The sequence below is a fragment of the Leptodactylus fuscus genome, chromosome 10 (genome assembly GCF_031893055.1).
Source record: "Leptodactylus fuscus isolate aLepFus1 chromosome 10, aLepFus1.hap2, whole genome shotgun sequence".
NCBI classification, from domain to species: Eukaryota; Metazoa; Chordata; class Amphibia; order Anura; family Leptodactylidae; genus Leptodactylus; species Leptodactylus fuscus.
The window spans coordinates 15,229,872-15,249,564 of NC_134274.1; the positions used below are offsets into that span (position 1 = coordinate 15,229,872).

General features: G+C 43.3%; 1 protein-coding gene across 1 annotated transcript in view; it reads left to right on the forward strand.

The window, feature by feature from the left end:
* JAKMIP3 (Janus kinase and microtubule interacting protein 3) overlaps positions 1 to 19,693 on the forward strand; it is a 51,816-nt gene that overhangs the window by 13,501 nt on the left and 18,622 nt on the right. The window contains exons 2-3 of the mRNA XM_075257683.1: positions 7,848 to 8,102; positions 13,846 to 14,343. Of these exons, the coding sequence (XP_075113784.1) occupies positions 7,953 to 8,102; positions 13,846 to 14,343 (648 nt within the window). The 5' untranslated portion in view covers positions 7,848 to 7,952. The remainder of the gene's footprint in view (positions 1 to 7,847; positions 8,103 to 13,845; positions 14,344 to 19,693) is intronic.

A 19,693-nucleotide genomic window follows, 5' to 3' on the forward strand; every position in this document is an offset into this window, starting at 1 on the left:
AACCAGCACACCTGTGCTACTTACAGGGCTCTGCTGGTCTGTTTCCAAGCCTGGAATAGATTGCCCTGCAGGACTGGTCCGAACTTTACTCCAGTCCGGGACCTACAAGCTAAACGCCTGTGCATACTGCAACAGTCTTGGGGGAAAATAGCAGTTCTCCCACACTATACCCCTCTCCACTTCACAGTAGGTATGGACTTGGACTTTGTGCATGGAACCTCCAGGTGACATCCCTTGGGTAGTCTCAAGTCACAATCTTTGATACCAGTTCTTATCAAGAAGCATGGTCTCCTACTGTAACTGTGCAGTCAGGACTGGCAGGGTCCGTGCAATACGATAACACGTGTACAGATCAAAGGAGGCAGTGATCCCAAAGCAGAGTCAGGAATCTGTCTGGGTCACATCTAAAATAGCCAACAACGAAGACCTTTACAGAGAAATCTCAAGCTACAAGTTGGATAACCTTAAGAAATCCTAGGGGTGATCGCAGTGGTAAATATACTTGTATCCATCACTCCCATACTTCATTGGATTCCTCCATAAGATTTTCTATATTCCAGCCATGACCTGTTTGGCTCATATTATAAAGTGTTTCAGTTCTGCTTGGCAATGGAGTGAGATGGAAATAAAGTGCATCACTCGGCCCCACGGCTTGGCCAGATGAAAGGATTTGCACCATTGACTGTTCACTTTGTATTTATGAATAAATTATACTTGTAGCGTCTCTAGTGGATTGTCTCCTGATACATGATATCAGTGGTTAAAAAGCCGAGATTGTTGGTGCTTCTGGCCCTAAACAGCGCACATTGTTAAGCGGAAACATGGATAAATTACATTGATTGCTTAAACAGAAGGTCATCAAAGCAGCGGGGAGTGGAGCCCATGCCGTGGCTAATCAATAATGAATGCTGGCTAGCATGACTCGCTACATACACAATATGACAAGGCAGCATAAATATTATTTACTGGGCGTCAGGGAGGATTATTCTGGTCATATTAATTGTCATTATCATGACATCACTACTGACAATAGATGATGTCACAGCTTATCTCCTCCTACTTACATTTCGAGGTTTCAGGGCTTGCATGATGGTTGCCATGTGAGTGAGACAATCTTAGTGTAGTGAGGTGCCCGGATTCAATGTATAGGAGGAATTATGGAGACATAGGATGAAAGTAAGTGAAAACATGCAACTATATTCTTTTATCAAGATTGTTGAGTATGTACGGTCACAGCATAATGGGTTAATTTATTTCCATTTACTTACTTTAGCACTCACCTTCCATTCAGGCTGCAATTTTAGTATAAGTCACAGTCCACACGACCCATATACACAACTAGGTGACAATACCGGCCAGATTCTGGGACACAATAGATAACGGACTACTCGCACTGTGCTCTCTAGTAGTGAAAGGCTTGAACGCTCTATGAAAGGTTAGGGATAGGGTTGAGCTGATCTTGACTTTTCAGGATCGATTTTGAAATCCGATTTCCGATCATTTTTCATTCGAACCCGATCTCGATCCCAATTCTGATCCCAATGCAAGTCAATGGGATTTTTTTATTAATCGGAGATCGGATTTTAAAAGCAATCCTATTCACTATACAGCAAGGAATCTAACAATTGAACGCTTTAATTGTTAGAATCCATGCTGTGTAGTGAATCACTAAGTAGCTAGAGGATTTTTTTTTTTAATCCTCTGGCTACTTAGTCCCCCCTGGTGTCCACTTACCTTCAGAGATGGCTCCTCCGGTGCCCGGTGTTCTTCTTCACCTTGCTGCTCTTCTCGCCTTGCTGCCCCCTGCCTCCCAGGTTAGGAGAGTGTGGGTGGGTACTGGGAGGGGAGATGTCACGTCTTCCCGCCCTGTACCCGCCGACACTCTCCTAAGCCACAATCCCCGCCTTCCTAGCTCTTTAAACACTAACCTGGGAGGCGGCGGCAGCGAGGCAAGAAGAGCAGCGTGGAGCAGCAGCGAGGCGAAGAAGGAGAACACTGGGCACTGGAGCAGCCATCTCTGGAGGTAAGTAGCTACTAGAGATGTCAGTTTAGTCTCCCATTAGAATGAATGGAGGCAGCCGGCTTGCAGGGGGTTAAGGCTGTGTGCCGGCTGCTTCCATTCATTCCTCTGGAACCGCAGCGGAGCCTTCACACTGAGTATACACTCCTCTCAGAAAGAGCGGAGCATATACTCAATGTGAAGGCTAAGCAAAGCATTGTGGGAAATAGTACCGATCTCGATCCCACCTAAAAAGATCGTGTTCGGAATTCCGATCGCGATCGTGAAATTTTCTCGATCGCCGATCAGAATCCGATCTTTTCCGAAAACTATCGCTCACCCCTAGTTAGGGATTCTTTTAGAGCATACAAGGACCAAAACTTATAAAGTTTTAAACTTTATTTAAAAAATAAAAAGGTGCAGTGCTTACAAGAAGTACATAAGAGACAAAATAAGATGACGTACAAGACAAGCAGAAGGAAGAATTAACAGAGGAACAATTTTGTAGCCAGAGTCCTACAGACTTGTTCCAATGCAAAACAGGTGTCCATGTCCAAGGCTGTGGTGTCATTTTTCTGCACTTAACGTAGCAATATTGTAAATATTTAGAGAGAAGTATTATTATTTGAGTGATGTGGAACAGAAGATCCCATGACCATATCCAGTACAGTGGTCCTTCCATCCATGTTCCGTCTATTGTGCAGCAAATTGCAACAAATCTTTAGTTTTGAGATGAACTCAATGGACTTTTGTTACAGTTTTTCACAAATTGTGTAAATGGGTCAACACTGGGCAGGTCAAATCTATGAAAACCTCTCATTCTTAGGACCATGGGGGCCTGTAGAGTTGGTTATTTCGTTCTCAGAATTTGTAAGAGTCCTAGAGTTTAAACCCACCTGCCATGGCATATCCTATTGTGCCAATGTGCCATAACATTAGAAGATGATCTTTAGAATAAAGTGAGCCGTTCTGACTTCAGCACTCCGGATAGCTCCAATGTTCAATAATCTCTTCCTCTCCTGCATTTGATCAGTGGAAATCCATAACCCAATCTATTGTCTTGTCACATGTGGACATTTCCTGTACCGTTACATTGTTACATGTGACAAACCTAATTACAATAGTGAATTAGGACCTAGTAATTATGTTGTGGTGCAGGTTACACAACAATATAACGCAATTGGAGGGATTTCTCATTTACTAGTAAAAGTGAGCTTAAGCTGGGTTCTTCTATAGGGGTTATTGTTCTACGTGGTGATATTGTGATGTGAAATACAGGCGCTATCCTTCCTGTAAGTGAGCAGCATTAAAATTGACAGATTTCCACCAACCGAGACACATTTGGAATGGTAAAGATCTTGGTTATTGATCTGTTGATGGTTCTAAAATGTGTGCTGTCCGTAGAATGTTAACAAGATGAACCTAGGGAGAGATGTATGTTACATATGGATATATAGAGTAAGGCTGAGGTCGCATCTGTGCTTCAACTCTGTTTGGGGATTCCGTCCCCCATTCTGCTTGAATATCTGCATTTTTAATGTGGAAGTCCGGCGGACCCAATTCTAGTCTGGTTTTTAAGCTAATTGGGTGGTTGCATGTATGGAAACTGTCCATATGGAAACCACCTCCCTGATTGCCCCCCATTGATTCCATGTTGCTACTCATAAACAGAATTTTCTGCCACCGGATTGAACTCCTACAAGAGATATAACGTCTTGACATGGGTTCCACCAATAAAAACGAAAATTCACTATAAACCTCAATCCGTATCCAAATCCATTTCTCTACGGCGTATTTCATTTGTCCTTCACACACGATGGAAGGAATCTACAAGCTGACGTGCTCTACAATACTGGTGTACAAGTTTCACGCTGCCCCAATTTGCACCAAACATATCAGTTAGCCATGTACCGCCATTTTGATGGTTTTACAGACAGTTTGCCATGTTTTAAGACCATGGATGGGATCGAGTAGGGATCAAAGAAGGTAAGAAATACCCTGACCCATCAGATCTACTATAAGGCTGAGGCCACACATTGTGGAAGAATCTTAGTAATTGTCTTGCTTTTCATACCAGCGTTGATATGGATTAAGAAAATTACAGATTATTAAATTTTAATTAGAAATGCCAATTCGTGTTGATGCAGAATTTTTAACCAAAGTCAGAAGTGGATTCAAAAAGAATGAGAAATGTAAAGGAACATCTAAACTGTTGGAGAAATCTCGTCTGACTTGACTCAAGTCTCGGAGAACAGACGAGGTCTTCGCTCACCGAGTGTTTCTAGCTGATGTCTGAATCCAGGTCACAGAATCGCGGTTTGGTAATCCTGTAGGTGGTTTGTCAGCAGATAGGCTGGGGTGGATTGTTCTAAATAATGTTAGGTTTGTAAAATATAAGGCATGAGAATGCTGTGAGTATTACCAGGCTGTGCGGAGCATCGTACATTCTGTATTACAGGGTGCACTGTAATCTAATGGAGATAAGCAAGGCATGTTACATAATCTAATAGAACATGTTTGCAGAAGCAAGTTTACATTTGCAGACCTCGGCTAAGTAGATTTTCGGAGAATCATTCAGAGCATCACAGTACTGCAACACAGTAAGAACCTGTGTAGTCTAAGGCCATAGAGAGAGACTGTAGCTGTAGTAACTTGTTACTCCATATACAAGGAGGAGACTGATCTTGGGATTATTGGGGTTCCCAGCTGTCAGACCTGTACTGTGGATAGGTTATAACTTGTGGCGCAATCCCTTTACTCTAATGTCTATGGCTCATGTACATGACCATACTACATTTGTGTTTTCCATAGACATCACACCCATAGAAGTCTACAAATGTATACTGTACCCCCAGGTGACTTGGATCTCATATACACATTGTTTCCAGTTTCTGGGATTTTCCAAAATTCTCTTTCATCCAAATAATTTTGCATAAAAAGCCATTTGATATTCGTTTATATTTTTTAATTGATTCTTTGTGTTCTTGGTTTGGATGTGTCTGCACGGTGTTATGGAGTCTGGCTTAAGAACGTAGTTTCTTGGCTAGGATCTGGCTTTGATATAGGATTGGGCTTGAGCCTGGCTCCGCTGTGTGATTGCTCTGGCTCTAGGTCTTCCTTAGATGCTGTTTTAATATGGCATTGAGCTATTTGGTTGGCATCCAAGACTTCATTGAGATTTGGTTGACCTCCATTGTAAACAACATCATATCCGTGTGTTGCCTGCTACAGTAAATGTGTTCGGTCATGGGAGTGTAAGGGAACCCAAGCTCCACTGCGCCTTGTTTATGGTGGCCATTGTATTCTCCAGTCAATGAGCAGGATTGACTATCTACATAATACTGACATTGCAGAGTATAAATGAGTTATGGACTACGACCCAGATCATAAACCACCTAATAGGCCATGAAAATGGATCTCCATAAGCTCCAGCAACTAGAATGAGATTCCCTGCAGTGTGTATGAAAAATGATCTGACATTTCTAAACACTATAGAGAGAAAATATATACATTGCGCTGACCCAGTTTATTCTCCTAACTGGGTATATTTTTCTCCGTGCGCACTTACATTGAGCATATTTTCATTGACTGCGTATGACGGAGAAAATGGCTAATAAGTGATGTATTCATTGTTCTGTATAATGAGCAATGTAAGGCTTTGTTCACATTTGCATTGGAGGTTTTCACCACAATTGACTTGGATTTGATAGCAGAATAGAGCTACATGCAGCACAATGGGGCTCTTTGTTGCAATGGCTGTCCTTGACAGATCCCATTGTAAGTCAATAGGGTCCACAGTGGTTCCCATTAACAATGGCTTTTAGAGTGCCAGTATGAACATAGCCTGAAGGTTTTTGGATTTATTGGAGAGTCCCTTCCTTATATCTGAATGGAGTTATTTCTGCACCTTGTACATGATTTTCTGTGAGTTTTATTTAGACAAATATAGCAACCATTCTGCTATCTATGAATGTACCCTATAGGTGATGGGGGAAAAATGAAAATTGGGAGTTTCAAAGATAGGTTTATGGATAAAGCAGACTTGTTACCACAATGACAAACATTCTCTGATAGGTGCGATCACCCTGAGCAGTTTGGTGTTTTGTTTATTCAAATCCGTTCAGCTATTCCAAAGATATAAGCCCATTTAGTTTTAATACAAATTGGGGTCTACTAGCCAAGTGGGCAATAACACTGTGGTTTCTCTGGGCAGTGTAGTATCATACAGTATTATCACCATCTTGGCCTTCACTTGCAAAAACACTAACAGGGCTCATATCTTTGGAATAGCATTGGATAAATAAAACATCAACATGCTCAGGGTGACAGTGGCTGTGAGATAAGGGATCTGTCATTGGGTTTCTCACCCTTGGTTATCCCCACACTAATCGGTTGAATGAAGTTTTGGAGTGTAGGAGTAAATCTCAGTCCCCCAGGGAAAATCCACACCAACAAAGGAGGCCATATAACCTCCATGGGTCAAACCTAGATCCCCAATTCTGCAAGGCGGCAATGCTAACTGTGGAGCCATTGTGATACCAACGCATTGCTAGTAATAGTCCGGATCTTTATTCAAAGTGAAAATCCACTTTAAAAGGGTTGTCCAAGATTGGCAAATTCTCACCAAGGGGAAAAGTGCCATAAAAATGTAAAGGACCCATTAGTTACCTTGTGGATCTCCAGCCATGCCAGATCCACCATTGAGGTGGTCACCTGTTTTTGGTGTGATGTCAAAGATTAATGGGGAGAACCGGTGCTGGAGCGCCAAAGTTCTATAGGCACCAGTTATAGTAAGTTACGGGTCTTGTTTTTTCTTTTTTTGTATTTCGTAGCTTTTCTCCTTGCATAGATGTCTGATCTTAGACCGATACATCTTCTGTAGAGATGAGCGAACACTAAAAGGTCCAAGGTTCAAAATCCGATTCGAACGGATTTCGAACCCCATTATAGTCTATGGGGGGAAATTTTCGTTTCAGGGGTACGCAAAATTCGATAAAATTATACTTGCCAAGTCCACGAGTGACGGTCGGGCTGGATTCTCCTTGAAGTCTTCTGGAGCAGCGTCCCCGCGTCGTCTTCCGGATGGAATTCACTCTGCCTAGACATCGGGGCCTAGGCAGCGCCGACTGTGCATGCGCGGTCATGCGCAGTCGGCTCTGCCCGGCCCAACGCCTGAGCAGAGCTGACTGCGTATGCGTGGGTATGCCCGCACATGCGCAGTCGGCTCTGCCTAGGCCCCGATGTCTAGGCAGAGTGAATTCCAGCCGGAAGACGCCGCGGGGACGCTGCACGGAGAAGACTTCTAAAGGTAAGAGAAGAACCAGCGTTGATTGGCAGAATGTATAGCATTCTGCCAATCAACGCTGGTTCTGCATCGAACCTTAAACTTCGAACAGCTAGTAGTGTTCAATCGAGTACGAGTATTTCTAATACCGTAGTATTTGATCGAACACCTACTCGATCAAACACTACTCGCTCATCTCTAATCTTCTGCCATAGAGATACAGCTATTAACTCAGCTTCTGCCAAATTCAGGGGGTCATGGTGTGGTGTAATGGTTTGGTATTATAAGTGAGTACTAAGAAGGGGATGGAAATCCACATCCCCTTCCAATGGCACACATTCCTTCCCTTGCGTAGAATTCAGAATGTGGGATTGTTCTCGTGTTTTTTGAGTGAGAATATTGGTACTAGATTACTCCCTTGTCCCACGTGCCAACCCGTTGCAGTCCATGGCCCCCATGTCCAGGTGGGACAACGCCTTTATGAATGTGAATAAAGACATGGTTGACTTACTATTACCAATCCTCGGAGCATTCATGTGACGTCTTTGTTTTATTCTTCCACAGATAACAAGAACAATGTAGACGATGAATAAGAGGCTCGTGACTCTGTGACGCAGAGAGGTCTCCTCTCTGATCCGGTCTGCGCCCTTCCAGTCACTCCACCTCACAATGTCAAAGAAGGGCGCCAGCAGTAGCAGAGTTAAGGGCGAGAGACCTGACACACTAGCTTCCTTACAGGCGGCCAATGAAGACCTGAGGGCCAAACTCACCGACATCCAAATAGAACTCCAGCAGGAAAAGAGTAAGGTGAGCAACTATGTAAGTCGTGGATACGAAAGCGATCAGTCTTATGGATCCGTTAAGTAGGAAATTACGTAATGTCAGTCTTGATTAAAAATCTCCTATCTGTACCGCGCCTGTGCAGAGCTATGTGTTTCCACAGTTACAGACTACAAACAAGCCGTGTGGAATCTGATCCTGAAATATTTTTTCTATCATCTCGGCCTTCTCTTCTTGCGAATCCATGATCGATTTGAAGTGGGACAGATGTATAGGAATAACAACTGCAGGATCAGAATACATAGGGTTTAGTAACCATGGATACACATAGCTTTGCACAGGGGCTGTATACGCAAAGCAAAATTTTAGATTTCATCAATTTGCAAACTTAGATTGAATCACTTGAAAAGAGGCGCTCACAGGATTTGCTTACAATTTGTACCTTTGGAGATGCAGAAATACAAAGATCAGTTAAAGGGGTTATCCGTTAAAGGGGTTTCAGGTAACACTTCACTTCCTCTTCTCAGGAAGTGACATCACATCCTTTGGTCACATGGCCATGCCTGTGCTCAGTCCCTTTGAGCTCCAGCTTTTCAATACCCCAGCACTTAAAGGGGTATTCCCATCACGCTTATTCACCAACCTGCAGGCTGTGTGCTCTCTTCACTTCCTGGTTTTCTCGGTACATTGGTGGGCGGGGTTTCACTTGTTCTATCTCTATTCATAGCAGTAGTTTTGCAGTAAGTAATGAAGGATTGGTTGTACATAAATTACCACAGTATGAAGCTGATGTAGTAGAGCTGGATTTGAGTCAGCTTGTGATACATACAGAGGTATCGGACTCCGTATCTCAGCCTTTATCAGCCAAATTCAATTAAACCGACTGATAAATGGAAGAGTAGGAGATAAAACAGCTCAGAAATACTGGAGCACTCACCTCCCCCCACCCCTATCTGAGGAGCTCCGTTACTTATCTGTGGCAGAGACATGCACAGCTCAGAGCTGCTCCCAGCACTCAGCCCTCCCTCCCTCCCCCCCCTGAGAGCAGGCAGCTACATCACTTGAGGACTGAGCAGATAAGCTCAGCACCAGGCCCTTCATAGAAAGCAGTGTAAACAATGAAGTGAATAAATTAAGATAGCAGCCAAACAAAGCAGTTTTGATAAAGCGATGTATTTAGGAAAAATCTTAAATCCACATAAACTAGCAGTATAGATAGGATGCTTTTGATGGGACAACCCCTTTCAGATCCATCAGGCATGTACTAACATTATGGAGACGCATAGCTCTACAAAGGAGCTGTATACGCAAAACGGTAATGTAGTTCTAATTAGGAACAATTTGCAAAGTTGTTTAATTTTGTATTACCGATGTGTCAGGTCAGTCACAAATGATTGTAAAATCCTACTAATATTATAAATGTGAAAGTTTGTGTGTTTGGATGTCTGGGTGTTTGATGTTTGTTCCTCAATCACGCAAAAACCGCTCAACCGATTTGGCTCAAATTTTCAACAAACATAGTTCCTAGGCAGGATTGAACGATAGGCTACATTTCATTCCACTCACGCATATACGTTTTTGCCAGGACCCCCACAAATCCACAACTCATACCACCAGCTCTGCAATCCCACACACTTTTTAGAATAGCAAGCCACAAACTCCCTATTGCCCTCTCGGGTCTAGCCCCTAACCCCAGGCAGTGAAGGAGGCCGAGCCCGGGGTTGCGGGGGTGGGTTCAAAGGGGTCGGGGGAAGGGGGGTTGGAAAGGGGACGCAATGACACCTAGACGGGCGAACGGATTTGGCTGACATTTCGCACATACATACCTTGGGTCCCAGATTGAACGATAGGCTACATGGAATTCCCGTACACCACCGCAATTCACTCCCGTGACCGGTGCTTTTCACTTTTGAATTCGCTGCAGGACCTGGGACGTGGTAGGACCTGGGATGACGTCATCCCAGCCCCATCAGCAGCTCACCTGGATGGGTGCCGGCGTCCACAAGAACATGGCGGCTCTCAGAGGTCCAGAGCGTCCTGAACCAGCGCCCGTACTCTGGGGCAGCGAGAAGTGCGTACGCTGCCCCGCCTTTGTGGGCTTACCACAGGACCGCAGTGCTCTGCCGCGGCCAGACAGGGGGTCGCCTGCGCCGCAGTCTGGAACACCGGTTCAGCCTGCTGTCCCGTGGCGGCTGCGGCCTCTGGACTCTGCATGTCCGTCGGGGATGTCGCCAATGTCTGCTCAGGGCTATCTACAGTGTCATTCGGCCGCAGGAGAAGGATTGTGACGACAGGCGAGTTAGGGGACTTTGAGAAGGGAGAGGGGTGGGGTGTTGGGAGTGAGGAGGTTGCCGGTCCAGTGGGGAACACGGGAATGCGGGGGCCTGGGCAGGTAAACCCGGGGCCCCTGGAAAGGGGACAGGGAAAGGGGACACGGGGCTAGGGGAGAAAAGGGGCACGGGGTAGGAGAAAGAAGCGAGCACATGAGGGAGTGGGTAGGAAAAAAGGGGGTTGGTGGCAGCCAGGGGGGAGATGGCGAAAAGGGAGCCACTGTGGACACAAGGCAATGGAAGAAGCCTGTAGCAGCGCTACAGGTGGGTCGCGCAGGGGTTCAGGGTTCCGCGGACGACATCGCAGGTACTGCTAGTGTTACCTAACCCTGTAAATTAACAGATATAATGCTGGAATACATTGTGTGATAAAAGCTATATTGTATTTTCTTCCTACATTACAGCTCTTTAGTTGGTCGCTACTACTTTACTGCCGTGAGGGTTTGGGCCTGTGTAATTTACTGCATACATGTGATAGGAGTGGCATGGGAATGATATATGATCTGAAAATTCCTTACAGATTAATTCTGTCCATTTTATGAATAGATCCCCTTTCTCTGGCGTCATTGTGATATATTACATTGTATGTGTTACTCTAGTTCAATGGTTTTACATTTTCAAGCAGGTAGATCAATTAAGACGTTATCACCATAACCAATGACCCCCTTATACCGCAAAGGATGCTGGGACTGGTCTACATTAACCCTATAACAATAGTATTTGATCATATAGTCATTAAAAGGAATTATCTGGGAGTTAAATATTCATGACCTTAGGAGATGTCATCAATATCTGATGGGGGGGGGGGGTTTCTGATACATGACCTAGAATAGGTCATCAAATGAAGATCTGTGTGGGTCCTATACCCAAGACCCTTGTGATTCAGCTGTTTCCACATCACAGGCCTTGGCAGATCACTATCATCGATCACATGGTCTGTGAATGGGCTGAGATGCGATAACACACTCAACCGCTGCACAGGCGTACGAGACTGTGCTTGGTAAGTAGTGAACAGGTGCAGCATTCTTCAAACAGCTGATCGGCCAGGGTTCTGGGTGTTGGACCTCCACCAATCTTTAATTGATGACCTATGCTGAGGCACTAAAGGACCTATCCTAGAATTAAGGACCTGAAGCAATTTCTATCTAGTTTGTCTCCTTTAAAGAGAATTGAGTTGAACTGCCATACCACACATGACCATTGCAGAAGAGTGGCGCCATTTCTGGGGGGAAAAAAGCCATGTTTTTCCATTCTCAATCCTTTTAAGATTGGAACCATTTGGCTTCATACATATACAGCAGATCAGGTCTGGTAGGGGGGTTAATCCGTTCCCCAGCCCCTTAACGTTGGAGACAACAGCTGAATATCCTGCATTAGGTCTACCCAGATGACTCTTAAACAAGGATTCACAAGCTTCACATAATCGTAACCAGTGCAATGTACACAGTCCTTGCATTTTTAATGCAGACTCAGTGTATATAATAAGGTCTTCTGTCTCCAGCTGTCATCAGGATATTGCAGAATCAACACATCTCTGGGCTGCGTCCTGAGCAGACCTTACTCTTCCATGCACAACGTCCCTGGTTATAGAGATTTCACAGTCAGCCGTAAATGGTTGCTATAAATCTGTGCACAACATTGGAGCGTAAATAAGATTATATTGTAAAAGAGACTCTATAGAATTCAGATTGGAAAAAGTTTATCATTTTTTAAGTTGTAATTTTTTTATCTAAATAGTTTCAAAATTCCTTACTGAATTGTATCATATAACTAGTGACTATAAATTTGTTCTGCAGAGCTCCAAATACACTTCAAATACACTCCAAATAAAGGGAACCTGTCAGCAACTCTGACAATATACAATACAAATACTCTACACACAGCCAATAATGGGAACCTGTCAGCAAGTCTGACAATATACAGTACAAATACACTACACACAGCCAATAGAGGGAACCTGTCAGCAAGTCTGACAATATACAGTACAAATACACTACACATGGCTCAATAAAGGGAGCCTGCCAGCAAGTCTGACAATATACAGTGCAAATACACTACACATGGCCAATAAAGGGAACCTGTCAGCAACTCTGACAATATACAGTACAAATACACTACACACAGCTAATAAAGGGAACCTGTCAGCAAGTTTGACAATATACAGTACAAATACACTACACACGGCCAATAAAGGGAACCTGTCAGCAAGTCTGACAATATACAGTACAAATACACTACATACGGCCAAAAAAGGGAACCTGTCAGCAAGTCTGACAATATACAGTACAAATACACTACACACAGCCAAAAAAGGGAACCTGTCAGCAAGTCTGACAATATACAGTACAAATACACTACATATAGCCAATAAAGGGAACCTGTCAGCAAGTCTGACAATATACAGTACAAATACACTACACACAGCCAATAAAGGGAACCTGTCAGCAAGTCTGACAATATACAGTACAAATACACTACATATAGCCAATAAAGGGAACCTGTCAGCAACTCTGGCAATATACAGTACAAATACACTACACATGGCCAATAAAGGGAACCTGTCAGCAAGTCTGACAATATACAGTACAAATACACTACACACGACCAATAAAGGGAACCTGTCAGCAAGTCTGACAATATACAGTACAAATACACTACACACAGCCAATAGAGGGAATCGGTCAGCAAGTCTGACAATATACAGTACAAATACACTACACACAGCTAATAAAGGGAACCTGTCAGCAAGTTTGACAATATACAGTACAAATACACTACACACGGTCAATAAAGGGAACCTGTCAGCAAGTCTGACAATATACAGTACAAATACACTGCATACAGCCAATAAAGGGAACCTGTCAGCAAGTCTGACAATATACAGTACAAATACACTACACACGGCCAATAAAGGGAACCTGTCAGCAAGTCTGACAATATACAGTACAAATACACTACACACAGCCAATAAAGGGAACCTGTCAGCAAGTCTGACAATATACAGTACAAATACAATACACACAGCCAATAAAGGGAACCTGTCAGCAACTCTGCCAATGTGTATTATACTAAACACATTTATTCTACCATGGGGTTTTTAGCCTTCCTGGATCAACACTATAGGGTTATAGGTTGGATTTCATGGACCGATGTCTTCATCTAACCTCATCTCCTCTGTGACTATGGCTGGTAGGGCAAGTCACTGTGGCTATCCTCCTATATTTTTGGATCAGCCCCATTGTTCATGGGTTCAGTTCCAGTGGCAGTAATAGTAGACCTGTTGTTTTCTAGTATATTCTATAAAGTACCTGGGCCGTTCTTCAACACTGAAATTCTGAGTCCCCGTAAACTTGATCTACAGTTCAAGCACCCTATAAATTCTAGCAATGTGTGTATATTTCTTCTCTTCTATAGGAAATCCTATATAATTAACTCTGTCAATCCTTCTCTAGGTGAGCAAGCTTGAGCGAGAGAAAAATCAAGAAATCCGCCAAATTCGGGAACACGAACAGCATAAAAATATCGTCCTTGTGACCGAGCTAAAGGCCAAATTGCATGAGGAGAAAATGAAGGAGCTCCAAGCTGTTCGGGAAGCCTTATTGAGGCAGCACGAGTCTGAACTGATCCGGGTTATTAAAATTAAGGATAATGAGAATCAGAGGCTGCAGGCTGTCGTGAACGCTCTGAGAGACGCCGCCCCGGACAAAGTCAAGACCGTCCTTTATAATGAGGCCAAGGAGGAGGCCAAAAAAACTTTCGAGTTTGAGAAAATCAAAATGCAACAGGAGATTTTTGAGCTTAAAGGAGCAAAGAAACAAGTGGAGGAGGCATTGACTGTGGTGATACAGGCTGATAAAATGAAGGCGGCTGAAATTAGGAGCGTGTATCATTTACATCAAGAGGAGATCTCCAAAATCAAAAAGGAATGCGAGAGGGAAATCCGGAGATTGGTATGTGCCGAAAAAATCTAATGGGGATTAAGGGTTAAATTTTTATAGTGTACAGATATACAATTTCTTATATTATCCAAGAACATGCATCAGTCTGTAAAGATGTAAAAAAATGTAATACTCCTCTCCACCACTAGTTGGTGCTCTAGAAAATTGCTATGCGTTTATGTATATCTATCACCTTAACAGCACACCATGTGGATAGTCTTGGTACTGTAAGGAATATCTTTCATATGCACATACATTTTTTGGTACTTTACAACCCATTTTTAACCTGTTACTGGTGAGTTCATTAATTGTTTAGGAATGGTATTTTTGCTTAAAGCATGGGTGGGTGTTTTTTTTTGTGATGTCACAGCGCTGGATATTGGAAGTGGTAAGTAAAACTGAATCCAAAATGGCTCCTTACCCAAGTTAGGTTACTACATAAGGCTTCATGCTCATGGCTCAGCATAAAGCCAAGTGTCTTCTGCGTCTGTGTGTCCATTGGAATAGTCTGCTCTAAAAATATTGGAATGGAAGACCAGAAGACACTTGACTTAAGAAGCCATCATTCAGGGTTATAGTGTTGTTTATATAAAATGTCTTCCCCATACGTCATCTCATGTGCCAGAATGTCCATTCATTATTAACAGCTTTATGATGCCAGCTCTTGAGCTCAGTCCATTTCCCACATCCATTCTCATCCATGACCCTCTATAAGCTCCTTTGAGGGATTCATCATAACCAGAGGTGTTGGAGTTTGTCCCCCTTGTACTTCTATATAAAGCTCGGTAAAATCCTCCTTTTTTGTATACAAACCCAGAAGCGGACTGGATGGCGTGGATAAGAATGTGACCAGCGACCTTGACCCAGTTAAGTACTCGTAACCGTCCTTGTGTGTAGACTTTGATGTGAAGACAAGAAGATCGATAAAAAGTCTACAGTTTGTGTTTTTACTGTTTTTCAGGTGTCAGAAAATAAGAAATTGCAAAAAAAGACGAATCTGGGCCGAAGGGTGAGACTGATTTCTCATATAACAGAGCATGTCGTGCAAGAAAAGGAAGATACATTGGCTGATAACTTTCCAAGTTTAAGTCACATGCTATACAATCCTGTAAATGTAACATGGTGTCCAAAAAAGTCTTGAAACGCATTCAAGATGGCGAATCTGGACAGATGATCCTGTTACTGGAAGTGGAATCTGTAGAGGATTATACATCAATCTGATGTCCTATTTTATGTAGGATTATTAGGGTTTTGGGAATATTGCAGCAGGGGAGAGGGAGATGATGGACGGAACGTAAATTTCTCCAATGCAAAATCTGTCATGGGGTCGCCCACCCACCATGTCACATTTATCATACTGGGTTGGATTGAACAAGACTGACATATTATTGATGATCCATGACAATAATGGATTTGCCTGATTTATAACGCCATTATCAATCCAATGCATCCTCCATCAAGGCAGAAATGTGCACTGGGGTCGCATAACTAATAGTTAATGTGACCCAAGTGATGCTAAGCCCTGACCCTTGCAGGGTATATAGTAAAAGTGGTAAGGGCGGCCAGCGCCGCACCTCCCATGAGGCGACCTGAAGCGACTGCTTCAGGCGGCGCTATGCCAGGGCCCCGGGGGGGAGGGGGGGGGCATTTTTGCTGACCTAAGCCAGTCCAGTCTTGGCAACCCGGCACGGGAAGCAAGCGGTGGATTGGGGAGGCCCTGTGGATGCAGCGCTGCTCCACCGGCCTCTCCTCACGCTCAGGCAGAGAGCAGGTCCTCTCCCTGCCTGCTCTGTACCTGCTAACGACGCTCGCTCCGCCCCCTCTGCTTGGCTCAGCTCGACCCCGCCCCCTCTGCTTGGCTCAGCTCGACCCCGCCCCCTCTGCTCTGCCCCCTCCGCATCTTTCTGTCTTCCGCCTCAGGCAGCATAAAAGTTAGGTTCACCCCTGAGGGCGGCATATAAACACCTCCAGTAGGCAGCATAATGACCCTCTTAGTGACCCTTCACAATGTAATGCCCTGCTTAGTGCCCTACACAGTATACGTACCCTTAGTGCCCTGAACATTATAATATCTCCTTAGAGCTCCTATACAGTATAATGCCCCCTTATATGTCCCCATTAGTGATCCCATACAATATAAGGATCACTTAATGTTTCCAAAAAGCATAATGGCCTTATACCCACACACAGTGTACCCTTCCCTTCGTGGCTCCATATAGTTTAATGCCCGCTTAGTGACCCCCACTTAGAATGCAAAAAAGGACAACATACTCACCTCTCCCTTTTCCTCTAGCGCTATTTAGGTGTCTATTCTGGTCTGTATTCTCAGCATCTTGGTGGAGTAGTCACAATGGTGTCACCACATCATACCTGCCTGTGGCCAAGTCACTGAAAGCAGGGATGGGGTGACTGGTGAAGCAGGACGCTGATGAAGTTGGAACATGCCACCCACCACCTGGGCAATGGGACAGAACCAGAAATCCAGGACTGTCCAGCTGAAGTCGGGATGGTTTGGTGGTTTGCTTACCGTTTGGAATATCTATAACTTCTGAATGATCTGGCTACACCGACCTTGGTGTCTGTAATTCCATTCATTTCAATAGACCGCAGCTATACATGGGCAGCTACATCTCGAATGACAATGAGAACGGACCAGCTCTATCTCCAGATTGATCATGGTTGCATTTGCTACATTGCCACCATCTTGATATTTAAGAAAGACCCCAACATCACAATTTTTTTTATGGGAAGTCCAAACTTTATTTCCAACCACGATGGAGAAGGAGCGCAAGAGAACATCTTATTATTGAAGTACTGAGTAATTGTCCTATACTAAAGGAGGTTCATGAGGTGGGAGTAGAATTTACGAGCGTTATTGCTCTTCCTAGAAATCCTCCGGGTTCAGCCTGTAGCCACAAAGCTATGTTTTATGTTTAATCTCAAGACTTCAAGGTGCTGAGATAACAAATTAAGCCATCTAAGATCTTCATAAGTCTTCTTCTCAGGCAGCAGGGACAGCTCCCCAGGCAGCCAACAAATGATAGCGCTGCCATAAGGCGTGTGAAATAAATCAGCAATGTTGATTCTCTTGTCAGGGGTGCAGAATCCAAATGACATCTTACCTTATTATTTTCTGCCTTCGAACCTTTGAGAATTTCATTTGGTTCTTGTTAGGTATAACAGGCTAATCGATAGATCACACCGCTACAAGGATACAACTACACCAGTTGGGTTTCTATAGATTTTGTGTTGTTTCTTGGATAAAATTTTTGCACAAGATGCTAAATAAATCTCCAAGACGTGAGATGTGTAAAGCTATAAAATCTTATAGAAGATTCCCCAGTGACTATACCATAGGCGCTGTTGTGTACAATGTGCATGTCTTACTGCGATGCAATATAATATAGATTGGTCGAAATTGGTGTTGGTGTCAAGACTGAAAGGGGGTTTCATAGGGGTTTTCGAAGCCTTTGATGTTGATGACTGGCCCATTGATCTAATTACACCGGCCAATGCAAAGTGACTGGAGAAGACGATCAAAAGGCCACCAAGGTGTCATCCTAGGAGCAATGGAGGAACTTACAAGATGGGTGCCAACCATAAACCACATGCAGTTTATATGGGAATTTTCCAAAGTATATTTAAATCCCTTTAATAGTTTCTTAAAGGGTGAGATTACAAAAAACTCAGTTTCTGAACAGGACTAGTGGAGTACGTCTCTGCCATGCACTTCTAGTGATGGATTATCTCCTGTGAGAGCAAAGGATTGGGCATGTTGAAATTCCATATGCCTGATCCTTTGTCTATAAAAAAAAACTATAAATGTATACTCTACTGTCAATGACATAAAAATGTAACATTGTCATGTGTATCCAGTCTTACTAAATAAAATGTCAAGTTCAGTCTTGTTTTCATTGTGTTATTGACACACACGGTACCTTACAACCTGCCACCCCTACAGCATCTCTACAAAAACGCCACCTCGGACAACTAAACCCTCAGTGTCTCTACACATGCACCATCTCAGACAAGCCAACTCACAGCTTCTGTACAAGGACTTCATTTCAGATGAGTCCACTATGTTTCCACAACAGCACCATCTCCAATGAGCCATCTTGCAGGGTCTTTATAAGTGAACCATCTCTGATGAGACATCCTACATCCTCCACCGTCTTTCAGCGACTCTACAAGAACACGATCTTATATGGACCATCTTGTCTCAGTATAAGAGTGGTTTCTCAGACAAGCCATTTTGTTATATGTCTACTAAAGATCTCAGAGGGTCATGAGTCCTCGTGGTTGCCAGATTTCATAAAAGAAGATGCTCCAACTGTCTACTTAACTTGAGTGATATTGGGAGTGATGAAGGAAGACATTACCAGTTGTATCCCTTCTCGAAGACCGGTCTACAGTGTGGAAACCTTTTACATGGGTGGTCACCATCAAAGATTATCTTTATATGGAGAGGACAGTGCTTTATTTTGTAAATATTGAAGAATTGGGACCTTCTCAAGACAACCTTGAAACCTAGAGAACGTACATGGTGCTCACCATGTTACCAAATATTGAACTACGATACTTTGTTCTTCAATTAATGGACATCACTTGATTGATTTATTTTTTTATTTTTATTTTTTTTTTGGGGGGGTACAGAAATAATTTATTTTATTTTTCTCAGTCCCAGAAAGTACCAACAATATCTCAAGCAGTTGGTGGGAGCCTCTGATTTGCGTCTCAGCTGGTTGAGGCTTTCAACAAGTGGATCCTATTGGAAAGTTTTGAAATTCCTTTCATGTTCTCCACAGGGAGGTCGTGTCGGAAAAAAATAAAGTGAATAATTTAAATAACAATATGAAGTTATTGATATTGTATATTTAGATACTTACTTTGTTAAACTTTCCTAGAAATTTAGGCACTGAAAGGAGCCGGAGTAGGAATTGGAGTTGGACAGTGGATAAATGTGGCGTCTTCCAACTCCACCATCCTGGTTGTCTTTGTCCATTAACCAATTGAAATTCCGAGTCCCCATTCCCGAGCAACTTTTTGCAATTTTTTGCAATTTTTCAAGGACATCACATCAATTCCTTCATCTTCTCTGTTCAGTTCTCTGACTATATCACCTGCATGTTCTCCATTCTTTGCTTTTCCATATTCCCATCGTCCTCCTACTATAACACAGTAAGTGTTAGACTTCATATAACCCATTCCAGCATATTTGGATTCCATTTTTGCAGAATTAAGCTGCTTAGTGCTGTAACTTCACAATGATCTCTGTATGACCCCAGAAGTATTTAATATGTCTGAAACCGGATTGTATTAAGCAGAGCTCAGAGGCATTGTGTGTATTCTGCTAAGCCTTGCA